Source organism: Chroicocephalus ridibundus, chromosome 1, assembly GCF_963924245.1.
Source record: "Chroicocephalus ridibundus chromosome 1, bChrRid1.1, whole genome shotgun sequence".
Classification (NCBI taxonomy): Eukaryota; Metazoa; Chordata; class Aves; order Charadriiformes; family Laridae; genus Chroicocephalus; species Chroicocephalus ridibundus.
Window position 1 is genome coordinate 27,275,417 of NC_086284.1, and position 20,032 is coordinate 27,295,448.

General features: G+C 38.6%; 1 protein-coding gene across 5 annotated transcripts in view; it reads left to right on the forward strand.

Moving 5' to 3' along the window:
• FRY (FRY microtubule binding protein) overlaps positions 1–20,032 on the forward strand; it is a 250,230-nt gene that overhangs the window by 201,315 nt on the left and 28,883 nt on the right. For all 5 annotated transcript variants that reach the window (XM_063332373.1, XM_063332364.1, XM_063332338.1 and 2 more), the window contains 11 exons: positions 229–350; positions 1,108–1,295; positions 2,154–2,248; positions 3,930–4,531; positions 6,240–6,337; positions 6,428–6,598; positions 12,267–12,407; positions 13,131–13,310; positions 14,389–14,550; positions 15,402–15,476; positions 16,509–16,679. In XM_063332373.1, the coding sequence (XP_063188443.1) occupies positions 229–350; positions 1,108–1,295; positions 2,154–2,248; positions 3,930–4,531; positions 6,240–6,337; positions 6,428–6,598; positions 12,267–12,407; positions 13,131–13,310; positions 14,389–14,550; positions 15,402–15,476; positions 16,509–16,679 (2,005 nt within the window). The remainder of the gene's footprint in view (positions 1–228; positions 351–1,107; positions 1,296–2,153; positions 2,249–3,929; positions 4,532–6,239; positions 6,338–6,427; positions 6,599–12,266; positions 12,408–13,130; positions 13,311–14,388; positions 14,551–15,401; positions 15,477–16,508; positions 16,680–20,032) is intronic.

Consider the following 20,032-nt stretch of genomic DNA (forward strand, 5'->3'; position numbering starts at 1 on the left):
TTGTTTATGCTGCTCTCTAAATGGTATGATTTATATTTTAAAAGAGAAGTTTTGTGTAGGAATATTTATTTACTTGTATTTTGCTTATAAAATTCTGTTCAGTTGCGTGTTTTCCAGGCTGTGGCCCTGGAAATACCTAATTGCCTTTAGAGTTTATACATTTTAACTGATTACATTTATTTCAAATAACACAAAGAAATTTTGCACTTTGTTATGTATTTCTTTAAGGGCATTTGGTCCACTTTGGTGCCATGAAGATATCACACCCAAAAATCAGAACACCAAGAGTGCTGAACAGCTTACTAATTTTCTGCGTCATGTTGTATCTGTCTTTAAAGATTCCAAGTCAGGTAGTAAATTTTTTCCTTTCATAACTAAAAGAATATTCCTTCAAGGTCACACTGAATGTTTATCCTGTGACTTAGTAGACCTGCTTATGCAGAAGCACAGCATATTATATGTCTTAATAAGGATGTATGACATATTAAAGGAATTATTTTAAAAAATCATGTTAGATTGAACTGTGTTAAATTTGTTAAATATCTCCTGGCAATGAAAATTTAGTTTTAATTTGTTATGTTTTTAGAGCTTAGGAAGTGTGCTGATTGTATTTTGAAAACCAACACAGTCCCTAATTAAATATCTTCCAAGATGAAAGCAGAATGTAGCATCAGTATTTATATTGAAGATCTTATCCAAAGCCTCCTGAAGCTAACAGAAAGACTCCTAATTCAACCTTGCTTTAGGTTTGGGAGTGTTCAGAAGTTACTGTGTTGCTGCCAGCAAGAAGAGCGTATGGCTTGAAAGTTTGTCCAGGAATTGTAAAAAATATTAAATCAGATGATGAATTTCAGGGTTTTGCTGACAAACATTTGCAGAATCAGAAATTTGATTTTGCAGTTTATTTTCTTAGATTCTGTGTGAAATAAATGTAAACAGTGGGAAATTCTCCCAAACACAGACATTTCTGCATCTCCATTTCTCACAGGGCTTGCAGGATACGCTACAGTGCATAACCTCCCCACAGAGCTGGTTCAGCCTGTTTATGACCCACAGTAAAGCCTATCATTAAAAAAAATATAATTTATATACTATTCTTTTGCTTAGGTTTTCATTTGGAGCAGCATCTGAGTGAAGTTGCTTTACAAACAGCTCTTTCAAGCTCTTCAAGACATTACGCAGGTCGCTCTTTCCAGATATTCAGGGCCCTAAAGCAGCCCCTTTCTGCACACGCATTGTCTGACCTCCTGTCAAGACTGGTGGAAGTTATTGGAGAGCATGGAGATGAGATTCAGGTATGCATATGCACATAATGTTTCTTAGTACTGTCGACTTAATGTATACCTCTGAGTTTACTGAATGTACCTTATTAAAGCCTTCATCAGGCTGTTACAGTCTTACATAGCTCTAAAGAGAACAACTAGAAAACATCTAGTAAATGTCACTCGAAATCTTTGTAATGGCCTTTTTTTCCCCTTTCGCATCATTAATTCGTGCTTCAGGAACCCATCATCCTACCAGCTGATGTAATCTGACAACGTGAAGTAGACACCACCTCATTTCTCAAATATTAGCATCTTTTGGAATAAAGAAGTCCACACCATCCATAACAATACAAAACTTACACTGACCTAATTTGATCCAGTCCTCTCTTAGTGAACTATGATGTTCACTTGGTTTAGCTAAACAGACTGAAATGTTACAATCAGAGACTATTTATTGTGAGATTCAAGACTTAATTAAGAGAACTACTAGCTCTTAATAAGAAATAGCCTGGCATCACCTCCGTATTTTACTTAAGTAATGAAACTGCCACAAGATGACAGTAATATTCTGTCACAACTGCTTGTGCAGAATTTAAATCAATGACCTGCAAGTCAGAGGTTCTGTATGCCATTACCAGTCCTCTGATGAGATATGTGCCCTTCTTGCATGCCTACGTAGATCATTCTGAGGCGGAAAATAAAACACATTTATAGTGACATTTTAATGTTCAGGGCAGTGGCATTGATGTGAATGTTGTTCTTTTTTCAGGAGAAATTGCAGGTTTTCAGTAGGTGCTTATTCCTTTTATGAACTGAAGATTTTTAAATGTTCACTGTTTTGCTATTTTGAACGTCTTTGTTGAAATGGTTAACCTCATGCATTGATAGGGGTATGTAATGGAGGCACTACTTACTTTGGAAGCTGCTGTGGATAATCTGTCTGATTGTTTGAAGAACAGTGATCTTTTGACAGTGTTATCACGGTAGGAGACTATCTTTTTTTTTCAATGTCTCATGATATTAAGTGTGCAGTTCTGCAGTCTGACAGCATAAAATAATTTTGATAAGACTGAGCTCATTTGTAACCTTCAGAGAACTAGACTAAGAGCCCATCTCAGCCAAATTTTGCAATAGCTGAAATAATGGTGATGCAACTAGTGGAGCTTTACAATGCATTGTAAATTCTGTCTTGCTGCCACTTGGCTATAACTTACTTTAACATCCTTTAAAAAAAACTGTATTTTTTGCACCTTTGTACCATATACTTGAAAACATCTGGGAAGAAACATAGTTTTTTGTAATATTGGTTTCATACAACCTGTCATTCTCAGATGAAGTATTCCCCGAGAAGTAAATGATCGTGGTCTGTTCTCCTCAATAAAACTCGAGAGAATTTTGTCCCATGGATTTTGCCAAACACGTAGACCATGTTTGTGAAACCCTTGGCCTTAAAGTAGACCTTTGTACATGGATGGAAATTGCAGGCTCCTTCCGTAACACAGCTGTTGACAGTGCTGAGGGAGATTAATGTCTATCTGACTACTAATAACAACAACAGAATAGGGAACGTTTTTGAAAAATGTCCGTAAGTTATCATTCTTTACATGCAGAACAAAAATCCAAGGACTATCATTTCTGAAGCTAGTCGGCAGGGTGCTATGTGTTATACTGCTATGACAGAACACAAGTATTGCCTTGTGACAGACTAGAGGTGGGAAAATACAGCTATTTTCTAAACGAAGAGCTATTTATCTTTCTTCAGTGCACATTTCAGGAAAGAGCAAGACGGAGCAGAAAATAAGAAACGCTCCAGAAAGCAGTGCGATGCAATATTTTTTACCCTGATGCTATTGAATCCATAAGATCCTCTTCAGGTATTATATACAGTAGGGACTCATAGTTTATGAGGTAGGAGTGGGAACAGAGAGTCAGGAATTAGCTGTTCTCCAGAACAAACTTCCCTTGCATGTATCAACACAGCATGTTCACCCATACAGATAATTGATAGGGATTGTCTAAATCATCACATGATAGTCCATGAGGAGGCGTCAGTCACTGAAATTGAAATGCCTCTGCTTTCTGTAAACCGTCTTGAAGAGCTCTTAGGATACAGGGTGCAATGACAACAAGGACTGTACTAGCAAGAAGCCCGGCAGACACATGACAGGTTTCTTGAGGATAATGGGGTGTATTTGTGGTTCTGCTTAAGATAGGCTGTTTTTTCTGCGCACAGTTCTCACATTTGCCAGTAAGCCATGGTGCATTTTGCCTGCCAGCTGTGCCAAGTTCAGGGTTTGCTCCGCTGATGAGGGCATTTGAAAGACCAAATTGTTTTCAGTTCTACCACCGCCCCATTATATGGGCAGTTCCACAAGTCACTTCACAGCTCTGTATCTCCTGTCCCCATGTCGTTCTTACCTATGTAGACTGGAGGCTACCCTGCTCTGGTTTGGTGCAGTGCCATGTGAACTTCACTTCAGTCATGTCTATGCGCACTTCTCAAAAAAAACCCACAGGCTTCAATAGGCTGCCTTTTTACTTTTCCTATTTAAATATTTATTTACAGTTTGATAAATACTTAATTTGCATCCAATATGTACAAGGTTCAAGCTGTACATTTGTACATTCACACATTGCAATGTATGTTATATATTTTGGGTTCAGTTCATCTTCGCCAGATTTAACATCAAGCACCAAACTGACTGCAAACCGGAAGAGCACAGGACAGCTGAACGTGAATCCTGCAAGCAGTAACACAGCCACTGCGGAACGAAGCAGGCACCAGAGGAGCTTCTCTGTACCCAAGAAGTTTGGAGATGTGGACAAGTCCTCGGACCCACCACGCAGTGCCACACTAGACAGAATTCAGGCGTGCACCCAACAAGGCCTGTCCTCTAAAACCAGAAGTTCATCTTCTCTAAAGGACAGCCTCACTGACCCATCCCATATTAACAATCCAACCAACCTACTTGCCACCATCTTCTGGGTTGCGGTGGCTTTGATGGAATCAGATTTTGAGTTTGAGTATCTAATGGCATTGCGGTTACTGAATAAACTTCTGGCTCATTTGCCACTAGATAAAGCTGAAAACCGGGAGAAGTTAGAGAAGTTGCAAGGGCAGCTGAAGTGGGCAGACTTCTCAGGGCTTCAGCAGCTACTCCTAAAAGGATTCACCTCCCTTACTACCACTGATCTCACGCTACAGCTTTTTAGTTTGTTGACACCAGTGTCTCGAATATCCATGGTGGATTCCTCTCAAGCTATAGGTAAAACCAGTATACTTTCCTCTGTTTCAGTTTCTGTTGCTTTGGGATTTGATGACAGAATTAGGCTAGCTGCACAAAACCAAAAATGGCACTTTTCCTTTCTCTTTTAACACAGCATAATGTCTTTTTGCTTTGAGATGGGTGGGCTTTTTGGAAATTTCATAGCAATATAACATGGTTCTGAAAAGTTAATCTATTGCACAATAAGGTTTTGGAGGAAAGTGGTCATGTATTATTTCACATTTCATTTCTAATGCTTAGCAGCATATAAAGTTTCTGAGTGCTGACAAAATAAACATATGTAAGGAGATACAGTGAAAATTTCTAGAACCTATTTTGGCTTGGTTTTCCACTGAATTATTTTCAGAATATCGCAAATGATTCAATTTTTACATTAGTGCTTCATGGGATTTTTCCTAGAAATACAAATATTAAAAACTCTTGCACACTTTTTAGATAAACTACAATAGCACATTAGTGAGTAAGGAGAGAGGCCTGGGTTATAAAGAAATAAAGTAATATTTTGAAATTTCCAATTATTTAGTTGAGGTTGTGACCTCTTCTTTATTATATTTTTTGAAGAGAGTTTCAGTATTGTTCCAGATAAGTATCTGGAACATATAAATATGGAACTCCCCTGTTTCAGTCAGAAACGCAGATATTGAGACAATTGTGCAGGCTTCACAACTAAGTCATAACAAGCTTAGACACAGAGTAAGGGCATGAATGTCACAAACAACCTGCCCATCTGTTAAGCACCTGTGTGGTGCCTGTGCTCCGGACTTTGGTTGAGCAATTCACACATGGGCTGTGACAGTACTGTCTGCAGGCATCTTTTTCTTTTCTCTGAGTATAGAGGAAGCCGAGGGAAATTACGCTCTTAGCTTGGGCAACTTGTTTAATTGTGAACGAGAGGGAATTAACGGTTAGCAAGGTATTTTCATAGATCAGGTTCTTTGTTTTCAAAAAGCAGATTGTGTCCAGATACAATTTCTTAACTTCTGAGCTCTGAGTTCCCACCTGAACTGGAGCAGCTTTTGTTACAGCTCCCAATTAGTTCATTGATTACCTTGAGCTATGAGTTGGTACAGAAGAGCTGAATCCCAGCTCCAGATGAAGCCCTTGAGCTAATGACAGGGGCTGGCAGTTGGCGCAGGATCCATCTTCTAGCTTCAAAACACCATTTGAGTAGTCTCATTTGACCAGTTCTATCAGAATTTTGATTCATTACTATTATTAACTTGAACAGTATAGGCCTGCCAGCCTAACCAAAACAGTTTTTCATTTATCAATAGTCACTAATTGAGTATTGTTCTAGCTGTGTTTTAGATGCAGTAATGAAAATGCCAGCAGTTAAGACTGTCAATAAGCCTGTTAAATGGAAAAGATAAACATATTCTCTAAGAGGAATAAAATATATACTTTTGTGAAATATTTCATCCTGTAAATACCTGCTTGTGCAGTAGTGTTTGCAGAAATAGGCTCATGCTTTACAACAGTACTGTTGCCTAAATTATATACTGGATTTTCAAGTTAAGGCCCCTTTAAGACAAATGTGGCATGGTCAGCGGCATGAACAACTTGACAGTCTGTGAGTTTCCAGCTAATGTAATATCAAAACCATGACCTCCCATGAAACACCACCTTGAAGGTCACTGTGGCTCTTGCTGTCCAAATACACATTTTGTTTTGTATTTTCCTGTTCTAGGCTTTCCACTGAATGTTTTGTGTCTCCTGCCCCATTTAATTCAGCATTTTGACAGCCCAAACCAGTTTTGTAAAGATATAGCCGAAAGGATTGCTCAGGTATCAGTTATTTACTGTTTAGTACATCCTCAAACCCTGTAAATGCAGTTGCCTTGTTCTTGATGTGTTTTGACATTTATATTTAATTAGGTTTGTTTGGAGGAGAAGAACCCCAAGCTATCAAATCTTGCACATGTCATGACCCTTTATAAAACACACAGCTATACAAGGGACTGTGCTACCTGGGTAAATGTGGTTTGCCGTTACCTTCATGAAGCATTTGCTGATATTACTTTGAGTATGGTTACGTATTTGGCTGAGGTAAGTTTTCAAAGATTGTTTACTGTTTTATCTCTTCTGTTGCCTAACTACGCAAAGAGCTGAAGTCTGCCTGCAGATTACTGGGGGTTCTCTGTAGCTGTTATTTATAATTAAGAGTGAAAAGCAGAAATTAGCAAAAAGAAAGGGAATTACTATAAGAAATCAATCTTGAAGAGTAAAACAAAACCCACCAAAGGTCTGCAGGGCTGATACATCTTAAAGCAGCTTCACTCATCAGCCGGCCACATTTTCCATTGAAAAAGAAACTGGACAGCATTTATTTAGATCCCACTGAGGAAAATAAGAGAAGGACTAATTCCAGGAGGAGTTTAGCGGCATAAGTAAGGTATCATCTGCTATTTAAGGATCTGGTTCTTGGTACAAATTCATATGCATTCCTCTAACACTGAATGGGATCATCTTGCTGCCTGGGTTTTCCGCTGTGCTTGCTTACTCCTAACATTTCTCGCGTGTGGAGTATAGAGCTGATGCAGTGTTGTTACTGGGGATCCAAGGCTCAGTTTTGCTCTTCAGCTTAAGGTTGCTTGATCTTTTGCCTTCTGTGTCAGATGAGTATCAGGACAGTAGTGAGATGCCCTCAGTCTCCCCTCTCACCCTCTCATCGAAGGAGAAGGTAGTTCTGTATTCATTACATAAATTTACTAGCTTCTTTAGAGCAGCTTTGTGTTTTGGAGCAGATTCACTCTCTCTTCTGCCAAAGGATCTACACAAACTCCACAGACATCTCTGATACTGGCTATCCACAGATTTTCAAAAGCCTCAGAGGCCAAGCTGTGCTCCCACACTCACTCAAGACTCCAGAGCAGACTTGGCCCTGCTACCTCAGGCTGCAATTTCTCACCTTGTTTGCACATGGAGGCTCTAAATAAACAATCATATCAGATCTTAACTGATGGTGAAGCCGTAACTCTCCTGTAGGAAATTAGACAGCACCCTGAGGTTTTTCAGTCTGTTTTTAAACTTAGAGACTCTGAAGAACTATTAGCTCTTCAAACACGACTCTCAATCATAGAATCACAGAATCATAGAATCATAGAATCATTTAGGTTGGAAAAGACCCTTGGGATCATCGAGTCCAACCATCAACCCCACGCTCGCTACAAAGTTCTCCCTTACACCATATCCCTTAACACCACATCTAAACGACTCTTAAACACATCCAGGGATGGTGACTCCACCACCTCCCTGGGCAGCCTATTCCAGTGTCTGACCACTCTTTCTGTGAAGAATTTTTTCCTTATGCCCAGCCTAAACCTACCCTGCTGCAGCTTGAACCCATTCCCTCTTGTTCTATCGCTAATTACCTGTGAGAAGAGACCAGCACCAACCTCTCTACAATGGCCTTTCAAGTAGTTGTAGAGAGCGATGAGGTCTCCCCTCAGCCTCCTCTTCCTCAAACTAAACAGTCCCAGCCACCAAATAGCCACCCAATCCTCCAGTCAAGTGTCTCCTTCTCAGCAGAAACTTGTATTCCTAATAAATGCTGTAAAAATTGAGGTTTAAACTTTCTCCTTTGCTTTCCCGACTTTAGGAAAGCATTTGCCCCTCTATTTTCCCTGCAGTGCTTTACGTAAAGTTACTAGTGCTGCAGCAGCTCTACAAGGCCATTGCATGTGATCTTGCTCCCCTCAAAACGGGTTTAGACATGCATCTGAAGACTCCATCTTTGCACTTCCCCCTTGCTGTAGATTGGCACCACCTATATTAACAGCAAGTCAGGCAGGTTTTTGGCTGTAATTAAGGCACATTCCTCACATAGCACTATCATCGAAGGATGACAGAGCGGTAAGCACGACTGACTTCCTTTCTCTGTATTTACATCGACTGCAGCTTTGTTGAGTCATGTCTGGGGAATATTTGTGTGGGTAAAGGGGAGCTGCCAGTCTGGAGGAGGAGCAAGAGACAAGAAACCATCTTGTTCGGCCTGCTGTGGCCATGAAAAAGATTTTTCCAGCATTCAGAATGTTTCCCCTTTTTCGAGTTAATCCCCAGCCTAGGATAAACAATGTGCTCCTGTCTCCTATAAACCAACTGTGGGATATACTGTCAATAGGTAAAGCTAAACACGTTAAAAGCCCTACTGGTCAATTTGCAGTTGAATGTTTTAGCCATTGGTTACAGAGCCTCAGTCTTTAAGGATCCTGGCTCAATCCCCAGTGCTTGGGCCTGAGGGAAATTGTGAGGCATACAGTGTTTAAGAATAACAAAGGAAATCTGTGTTGAAAAGGTGACCCCTCCAAACACACAGGTATACCTTCAGAAGGGGACTATATACCACGAGTTAAGACTATGAGAACAAATTCTCTCTGCAGAAGATAAAAGCTTCAATTATTGCAATTCAGACAAAATTTTGCATTTAACCTATTTGATGGCAGGTAATTGCTTGTCAGCTAGGGGTATGATCCTGGCATAAAATAAGACATTTTAACTGTGTTCTTATCCAAACCTTACAGTGGCAAGCAGTGCTCCTTACCCAGTTTTATGTATTACAGCTCCATCCCTGAAAAATTATCGTTTCTTCTAGAAAAATACTTGGGGATCTCAGTCTACAGATGAGGAAAAATCACTATTTAACAGTGCAGTAGAACTTTGAACCTCCACTACCAAAATCAGCATACAAACACATTGCTGAAAGCTTAGTTTGATTTTATGTTAGATTTTTGCATATTAATTTTTAAAAATCAACCTTGTACCATGAGAGCACGGTCATTCTAGGAGCATATCTGAATTGACATAGGTCACATGTTAAACTAGTGATTCACTAGTGAAGTCCAGGGTCATGCTTGGACCTAAGTAGCTAATGCTATTAATACAGAAGAAGGAACAAGAAACCACATATTGCATAGTAATGTGCTCATGGTAGATGTTTCCTCCTCCTCCCTGATAGATAGAGAATTACTTGTGATAGAAGCGTGAGCGTTCATAACCTGTTCAAAACCAAGGAATCACTAGAGATTAAAACATCTGTGTTGCAAGAAGCATGTCCTAGAGAGGCATTATCGCACTGACAGCTTGTCTAACAGACAGGGTTTTTATTTCCTCAATGGACACAGGAAATGTTTGTTTGACTGACCAACATAGCCTAAGAGCTGAGTATCTCTTCTCACCTGCTGCCTGATTTGGAGGGGCAAAGGGAACAGTCACCTGCAATAGCACCCCAGCAGCCGCATCAACTATAATCACAGAAGCATAGAATTGCCTAGGTTGGAAGAGACCTTTCAGATGATCTAGTCCAACCATCAACCTAACACTGACAAAACCCATCACTAAACTATTATCGCGAAGCACCATGTCTGCCCGTCTTTTAAGTATCTCCAGGGATGGTGACTCAATCACTTCCCTGGGCAGCCTGTTCCAATGCTTGACAACCCCTTCAGTGAAGAAATTTTCCTAATGCCCAATCGAAACCTCCCTTGGCACAACTGCATGCCGTTTCCTCTTGGCCTAGCAACAGCCAGCACAGGCAGCCTTTGAAGGAGCAGACTCCGCTCTCCACCTAGGTTAGTTGGAGAGTTGTAGGTTAGTTGCTGCTTCGAGAACAGGACAAGTGTTGCCAACAGAATGTGGATCCCTGAAAGCAGATAAGACCCAGATAGTTACCACACACTAGCAAGAGAGAAATTCACAATTCTTCAAAACAGTTCATATGGACCAGAATAAAAAAAAAAAAAAAAAAGAGAGAGAGACACTTATGAGTTCTTCTTACAAATACAGTGGAAGCTCTTTGTCCTGGAACTCAGTGATCCAAATGATGTGTACCACAACTCCATTTTGCTGCTATTTTTGTTACTTCTGGCAGCAAAAGGATTCTTACTGCACTAAATGCATTTTAAAGTTGCTGGGGTTTTTTTAAACTGAAATACTCTTTCTTGTTACAAATTCACTCAGGCTATCAACCACCACATATACTCATCTGAACAAGTGAAAACTGGCACAGTCCACAAATGTTTAGAGTTTAAGGGCCAAGAGCTGTTTAAATCAAAGGATTCTGTTGACAACAAATTTATACAAACTGGAATGGAAACTAGAAGCTTTCAGAGATAAAGGTCCTAGAACAGCTTTCTAACCATCAATAGAGACAAAATCCCCATTATTTCCCAAGAATTCCTTTTCCCATCACAAAAGTGATCTTGTGATGCAGCAGCCACTGTCAGAGAACAAAAATTTTCTTTCTCTCATCCAGATAGTTTCTTCTAATCCTTTTTTCCTACACTGAAATGGCATACCAGCTGATGTGCTGGATCATATAGATTATTTACAAAGAAGGAAGCAAACCTCCCATTGCAAGGTCCTAATGGAAGGCAAGAAAAAGTCTGTAACCCTGTTTTGAAGAAGAATTGCTAAGCACGTTTTATCTCTCAGTAAAGGTATCCATGGGCTGAAGCAAGTTACCATGTACTACCTTTAATTTAAAAATTCTTGCTGTCTTTTTGTAGAGGAATAGATAAAGCATAGTGAGTTCCATCTATTGTGCTGTTAATGGAATTTGCCTACTTTGTTTTATGAATCACTGATTACTACTCAGTCTTACTGATGAAAGAAATCAGAAGATATTTAGCAGGATGAGACAGGTGTGTGTCCTACCTGATCATTCCATTTTGGCTGGTGTGAAACATTCTCATTCAATAAGAAGAGGAGCCTTGTCACTCAGGCTAGCGAGGGCATCTAAGAAATTACTAAACTCCACTTGGATAACAGTTGAAATTTTTCTCTGATGGAAGACATGAGGCAGCATAGAGTTTTTATAATTGTTTGTTTTCTAGATCCTAATATCTCTAGTAATCAATGTGCGAAGAACTTTTTATGTCAGCCTGAACAGAAGGATAGAGTCTAGTCTTGAGCCTCTGGTAACCTCCAGCAATAACATTTGATTGCCTCTGAAATTTGTGGGGTGGGACAGTTCCTGTCACCAACGAAAGAACCTTCCAGGAAATTTTCAGCTGAGATATTTCACACACATGTGCAAACATAGCATGGCTGTCTGTACGCCTCTTGAATTACTGTCATGTATATATATGAGCACAGTTGCATTTCCAAGGTTCATTGTAGTATTCCAGGATCTACACTCAGGTGTTCCAAAATTTCGGGATTTAGATGAAGTCCTTCTTTGTATTCGCCTCTACAGTAAGAGTGCCCAGGGACTCGATCTCCTCCTTAACAGAAAATGTTTCCTTGGCAGTTACAGACAGTGAATACTGGCAGTGAAGTATATTTGGATAAATATATATTGATGTCTGAATAGTAGTAGTTTTGTTTCTTCAGCATGTTTTCTTTTTTCTCACTGACTTTCAGCAAAGGTACACATAAAAAGATACTCCCCTGTTTTTATTGGATGTGCTTGCCCGGTTACAGTGTACATTTTACCTACCAGTTTACTCAACTGCTGAATGTGTTTCCTGGATAAGTTAGGGCAGGCATATATAAAATGTATGTTTCATTATCAAAACAGGCTAGCACTTGGCTCCCAACTTAGAGCTCTTTCTTATTTCGCACTTGTATCATCTTCACTTGTAAAATGATTGTAAAATGGCATTGCAAAATCAGTGAGTGAAAAACGATTAACAGTACAAATGGTATTCATGAAAGTAGTAGCTTTTTCCATAAGAAGAAATGTCTCAAAACTTAGTTATTTTCGCTTTTTTCACAGCTACTAGAAAAGGGCCTTCCTAGTATGCAACAGTCCCTCTTACAGATGATCTACAGTCTTCTTAGTTATATGGACCTGTCAGCTATTCCTGTGAAACAGTTTAACATGGAAGTGCTAAAAACCATCGAAAAATACGTACAGGTAAATACCATATCTTCTTTATATTAACATAGGAACTTAGCCGTATTTACTATCATAAGTTGATTTTCTTTGTAAGATTTTAAGACTAGATTAGCAGAGAGGACTGTGACTGTCCAGTTTGGTATCTCGTTTATAAACATCCAGTGCCTAGGAGATTGAGCATCCCCAGATGCCAGCTATGCATTCACTGCATGAGAAGGATTAGGCTGCAGCTACACTACATCAGGAGCAAACTTAATGCCAGACAGAGCCTGAACACTCTTTTTAATTATTAGCATAAGGGAGATGTGTCATAAGCACTTCCCTTCAGAGACTTCTGCACCTAATTCTCGGCAAGTGGAAAATACATATTTCTACTAGGAATTCACAGCTGTTAAGAGCCTACGTCAAGTCAGCTTTTCTGTTAAATGGGACTTCTTAAGTGGCCCTTATATTTATTCATTCTGATTAAGGCGTTCAGGTAGGAGATTTTAAATCCTTTGCCAAGTTGGCCTTGTACTCAGGTCTCTCAGGTTGCAAGCCAGTTCCTTAGCAATGACACCTTAGGCAAGTGTTGGTCTCTGGAAGTACGTACCTTGTCAGTGGCCAAGAGAGAGAAAGAATAGTAATATTTCAGTGCTACATGTTTATTATGTTACAAAAAATACAACTGTAAAATGTAAATGATCTTGAATATGTGTGAATTTTTCTTTCCACTTGCTGATTAAATATACCTATTTCTAGAGCATTCACTGGAGAGAAGCCTTGAATATCCTGAAGTTGGTGGTTTCTCGTTCTGCCAGTTTAGTTTTACCATCGTATCAACACAATGATCTTTCAAAAATGGAAATACATCGAGTGTGGAACAGTGCCTCCAAGGAGCTACCAGGGAAGACTTTAGAGTTTCATTTTGACATTTCAGAGGTACTATTTGTGATTCTACTACTTAAAGCTTACTTCTGTCATTTGATAATCCTAAAACATGTGTTGTAGCTCCTTAAGAAAGCTGGAAAACTGTCAATGAAAGGAAAATTAGAAAAATGAAATTTTCTTAAATTCTTCTTGCTCCACGGTGACACATTCAATGACCTATGCTGGAGGACTCTTTCTGGATTTTCATTAGATTTTGGGGGGTGGAGGGGTAAGGAGTTACTAGTTGTGTTTAAAATTATCTGGTGGAAAAGCTATGTTGCAATTATTCCAACTGCAATATATAAATATACTCTATGTATAAAATCCCCCTCCAAGCATTTTATACTTGGATGTTCTCTGTAACTGTTACACATGTCCTTTAAGGAAGTATTTTCTGACTTCTGACTGAATTCTTTCACAGCAGTTTTTATCCTGCAAACCCTGTACACCTTTTAATTTTATAGAACTGAATGGTCCTATTGACCTCAATGGGCAACTCACTTTATTTATAGTTATGAAGCTGCATGGCTTTGCAGCATTATATAGTTTTTCATATAGATAATAGTGCAACTTTGGGTTAAAAGGAAATATGAATATAAAAAGGCATCTTGTACTATTTGTATAAAGAGTTTCTTCTTGTTGTTTCATGTAGGTATAGTTCTAGAAAATGTTGAGCATCCTATCATCAATCCAAGAAAGCATTTTGCTGTCTGTTGGAACAGGGCCAGAGTGCTCATCACTCTTAGGAAAAACCCATTAAAAAACAGGTGCAAGAAATATGGATTTAAAATAAATTTCATGAGCTTTCTGGGGTTTTTTGATGCTTCTTATGTTATAAACTAGTTTGACAGTTGCGTGGAGTATTAGCTCTTCATAAGCATAAGCACTAGCTACTAGGTATGGCAATAGTTACCGAGATGTTCACAGTGGCAAATAAGATACGTACCAAGTGACATGAAATTTGGTGCACTCCTTGTTTTACCCCTGTATGTGATCTTCAGAGTAATCTTTTCCTACAGCTGAAGTAATATGTCCCATTATAAGTTCATCCTGGAGCATAGTACTAGTCAATAATTACTCTCTGTTTAAGACTCCAATCATTGGGAGACGGTATGATGAGTTGCAAAGTTCTTCTGGACGAGATGGTAAACCCAGGGCAATGGCTGTCACCCGAAGCACTTCTTCAACCTCATCAGGATCTAACTCCAATGTCCTTGTTCCTGTGAGCTGGAAGAGACCCCAGTACTCTCAGGTAATCTCCTTCAAAGTAGCCCACTATTCATTAACAAGCTGCACATGGAGCAGCTGAATTAACACACACTAAGTCCTTAAATGCTTGTGCCCTCTGCCCCTGTGTGGAGCTCCTGGCTGACTGGGGTAGTGGCAGTACAGCATCTGACTGAGTGGGCATGCTGAATGTCTTCCTTGGTCTCAGAAATGGACTGAATTATGTCTCTCTTCTCTCTAGCCAGTGGTTTTCTTGCAACCTGCAAGAAATGCATCTCTTTAAGACCTCTAACTCTAGGTCAGATTTAGCTAAGAATGGCAGGTGAGTTCAGATATTAGCAAGGAGAGCAGATAGACAGCACGTGCAGCTTCCCAAGTGTTGTTTTCTTCTGAAATCAGGTAAAAAGAATTCCTTGGAACAATTTTCCTAAAAGTGATGTTTGATTACCTTATTGATTTTAGTTATCTGCCAATTAAAATAAAACCATGCAGAATAAATTTATTTGTTGCTTTTTTTTAAATAAAGCAGATTAAATAGCAGTGACTCAGGCCCAATTCTGCAAAAAATAACTATGCATGTGCTTTATTTTTAAGCTTCTGAACTGTCCTTTGGAAGTGATGCACAGGATCCAATGTTTCCTTATTATGCTCAATAGTGTTAATAGGCTAATATAAAAATAATAAACACCAAAATCGTTAACAGCTATTTTTATGTTTCCTTGTATGCATAGTTGCTCTGAAAGCAACCCTTTGAGCACTTAATGACTAATTCTTTGGTTGGTTCCTCCTAATTAAAAATCGTTAATGTATGTTTCTAGCCACCAGGAGAATGTGTGGTTAAAAAAATGCTCACTTGAGAAACGTCTTGTTTTCTAGAAAAGGACAAAGGAAAAGCTGGTGCATGTCCTTTCTCTGTGTGGTCAGGAAGTTGGGCTGAGTAAAAACCCTTCAGTAAGTAGCCTTATGTTGACTATTTCTGTGTTTCATTGTGTCCTAAACTTTAAAAATGAAGTTTCCCAGAGCTGCTGACCTGATTTGCAGTTTCATGTCACATTACCGTCATTGTCATTTGTACTGGCCCATGCTGCATTTCTCAGCATGTAGACCAGTGTGTGAATGGCCCTCTCACTTAAAGGCAATTGACTTACAGAGCTATGTACGGTTTTGCTGTGAGAGATCTGTGATGCTGTAGGTTTTACTTATGCCGTCTCAGTGGGCAGAGAGTAATGACCTTTGCTATTACCAATCTAGAGTCTTTATAAAGTAAAAAATTAAATTACAGAAATAAAACTATGGGGGGAGTGTCTGATTTTTCCATTAGATAGTAGTTCTAATGTTACTTTTTAAAAATTAATATTATCTGGTGCCAGGAAATGAGCAATAGATCATCCAGGGTAGGAAGCTCTTAAAATAGTCATTAAATATTTTCTACAGAGAAAGGAAAATTTCTGAATGTTTTTGAATACGTTGTATGTCACTTGTATTCTGGTGAAAAGGTCCTTCATTTCTGCAAGATAGGGACCGTTGCACTTTCACAACTCAATTGCAGAATAATTATTTTTAGTAGGAAAGGAAAAATTATAGCTGCTGTGTTTTCTAATCTTGACGTATTTCAGAACATCACTTTTAACTAGAGACTTTTTTTACTTACTAGCTCATCCCCTTAACAGTACTTTCTTTGCTAAATTCTCTGAATTTTGTTCCTATAAATGTATACAAACATCCAGGCAACATCAGTCTGCAGCCATTAGGAGGTAGCTGTAATGTTCTTGGACGTGTTCCTGCAGCATGAAGTTGTTTCTTTGTACAAGTTTAATCTGAAGGCACCTGTCCAACATAAATAATAAAGAGTGTTCTAAAAATACTCAGTGAAGGAATTAGGTGTGTACTGGAAATACAGTCTTCTGAATAACCAATTACAGCTTTTGGGAAGAAACAACCGGAGGGAACAGTTTGTTACAAGAGAAATCCTTTGAATTGTAGGTAATTTTTTCTTCCTGTGGTGATTTGGATCTGATTGAGCACCAGACGAGCTTGGTGTCTTCAGAAGACGGAACCAGGGAGCAGGAGAACATGGATGATTCAAACAGTGAACAACAATTCAGAGTCTTTAGGGACTTTGATTTCCTAGATGTTGAGCTGGAAGATGGGGAGGTACAGTATATTTTCTCTGAAACAGCTTTTTTATTAAAACAGTTTCATATTCTTGCTACTAAACGCTATACTCTTTGTAACATAAAACTTTAACTGCGTAACTATAAACTTAGTTTTGAGTTCAGATTATTTATAATGTTCACTTAGTGTTTATTTCAGTAGCATAACAGTAAGAGGCTACCACACCCTTCCTTTCTGAATCTACTCTAGGAAACACTGCAAAACTGTTACTGGAAGATAAAGCCTCTCCTCTAGTACCTTTTCAGTGAATTTACTTTTAATTTTAAATAGAGTTTTTAAACGTCTAAATTGTTAACAAAAATATATTTGCTGATTAAAAACCCATAAAATGCAATTGTTGCAAACCCTCCAAAAAATGAACAGCCCTTGGGCTGTTGTTACTCCTGCAACTGCTGGTGAAATCAGTAACACTTAGAGATGTACCTTCCACTCTGCTGAGGTGTCTGTGATTTCATCATTTCACACAGGAGCTAAACAGAACCCTGAGGGCCCAGATCAAGCCTTGACAGGTGACGCTTGTCAGCTCACCTTGAGCTGAAACTGCTGAAGGGAAAAAGCTGAAGAACTGCTGAATTTTGGGGGGGCTACGCCCTTTAACCTTGCTCATGTCAAACTTGGAGTATTTCTTTCTCTTTGGGTGGGAAAGGCCAAAAATGAATGTTCGTTGCCAAACAAGTCTAACAATTTTGTTGCTATTTAAAAGTTCAGAAGTCGTTAGCTCTTTTGAAGTAATTAAGGTGCAGATGTTCACCAAACCTAACAGTTTAATAAATTGTCTTGTCATAATCTGGACTCAATTTTAACATGAATTCTCTCAGGCATTGCTCTTAGCACAGAGAAGAACATGTGTACGAGAAGAATTAATCAGTTTTCTCCCTAGTTAAATTACAGTAATAAAATGATTTTAAGGTAAACAGACCCCTCAGGTGTGAACTCATGTACATCCAATGAAGAGAAAGGGTGAAGGAACGAAAAGAGATGTTGCAGACTCCTTATTTTCCAAGTCAGGAATCTCTGTATCAAAATATAGCAATTTTGGCTCGCAACTGCCCATGGCTTTACTAAAAAAAAAAAAAAAAAAGGCAGTTGGCATCAATGGTTGAAAATACATTAGCCAAATATTATCAAGGACCTTTAATGTTCCAAACAATGATAAATGACAAAACAGCAATTGCCAGGTTGTTTGTGCAATCATTTCTGTGTTTTAAATACTTTCAAGATATTAAAAGGACTTGGGACTGCAATTTTGACTAAATATCACAGGATGATTTTTTTTGTCCAGTGAAATTCAGGAATTTCTTCTTTCTCTTCACCATGTAAAACCATACACAGATTATATATAATTGTGCAGAACAATTCCTGTCAAAATGAGTTTACCTTCATGGACTGTGACCCTGCAAAGTTTTTTTTTTTTTATATGTGTGCCTGACTTCAAGACCGAGGCCTAAATTAATTGATACACTGATTGTCTTAAATTGGTCGTGGAAGAGATACTAAGCTTCTCTATTTTTATGTGAAATAAAATGAAAAATGTAGTCTTTCACTTAATACAGTTTTTAAATTGCCATGGATCTGAGACCTTGCATTCCAAGGCTTAGTCCAGACTGACTTACTACTGTTTTAAATAAGTAGATACTTTAGCCAAATTCAAACCTGGTGTAAGAGGCTACTTCTCTAATGAGTGAGTTAAAACTGTATCCTTAACATCAGTTCTGAATTTGATATATTCATAAACATGAATAAAACAGTGTTAGAAAACTTAAGCTAGCAAGAGCGCAGTCTTTCAAAAAAAACACTTATGATTTAAACAGGCCAGTGATGCTTGTAACATCCCCAGACCACAGGATGTATGTGTTTGAAATTTCATAAAGATGTCAAAGCAAGTAATGATTATTTTCAAACTAGAATGATAGGCTGAAGAGTTGAAGTTTCTGTCATAATATTAGTTACAACTGTAGGCAAATGTTTGTCTATGATGTCTGTAATACAGTAATTTTACATAGATTCTTTCTATTTGTTTTTCTATCTGTTATATCTGCTATCCAGGAACTTCAGGTAAGAATGCTACTTGAACTCAGATGTGCCAGCATATGTTATGCCTTCTTGCAAATTTGTACTATAGAATAACATCGTAGTTTTGTTGTTGCCCTCCCCTTCTTCAGTCTGTGCGTAGGTGGGTGGGCGTGTGTGTGCTTGCACTTCTGACAGGTGCTTCATTTTTTATCTTGTATTAGAAATATTTTTGAGGTCTTTTTTAAAAATTCTGCTTCATTTTAAGTTTATTTTTGACATGTTCAACAGTTCGCAAATTTTTAACATATCATAATTCTAGTATCAGCATTTTTCAAATTGAGCCATTTCTCCTTTTAGCATCTTTATGCCTAAATAATATCTTGAAACAAAAGAAAAACTTCATTATTTAAAATATAGTAAAGTTTGGGCCATTTGTTTCCATGGGGAAATTATATATCATTTCCATCTTTTCAGTTGTGGTATATTGGCTCCTGTTAGCATCTTGATAAAGCTGATACCTGAGACCTCTTCAGAAAGTTTACATCATTGCCCCCCAGACTGAATTTAAGTGAATAAATTAATTAATCCATACAGCTTGGCTTAATTCAGCTGTATACTCCTACCAACTTTGCTGGACTCACTTACCCTGTGAAGAAAACTGAAAAGGCACATCAGTGGTTGCCAGTTTGGGACCTAAACTTGCAGTTCATCAATGTATAGAGAGAACTGAAATGATAGAGAATTGTAATAAATTGTACAAATGATACAAAATTCAGGAACAACAATGTTTTGCATATTTGTTTCTGATAGTTTGTATGTCAGTTATTAGGCAAATACAACCCCCCAGAAATCTTTGTCTCAAAATACCTGTGCTCTAAAAGATACAAATGTATGGAAATAGTGCCTTACTCTGCAGTTCCACAATACTTTTACCTATGCCCTACAATATTTGTGCCACTCCACTAACTTTGCATACTTAGTCAATACAATAAGGATAAAAACTTGCGTGAAAGAGGTTTTGCATGATTCTTACCGGCTCTGTGGAAGAGCTACGCTGCTTTCCCCCACATCAGGTTACTTCCCTTTTTGCTGCCTTTTCTGTGTCTCTCCTTTCCCCTGGGTGGTGGTTGTAATGTTTAAAGTGGCTGCAAGGGCACGTCCACTCCTTTACCAGAGGCTGCTGATTGAGGGAAGTCTTAGGTGGTACCTGCTCGCTGCTGGCCAAACACATTTACACTATGTGACTGTTTTCTTTTGAATTGATGTTTGTTACCGGTGGCTCTTCAGATAGGAGATAGCTTTGCTCCCCATGTAGATAA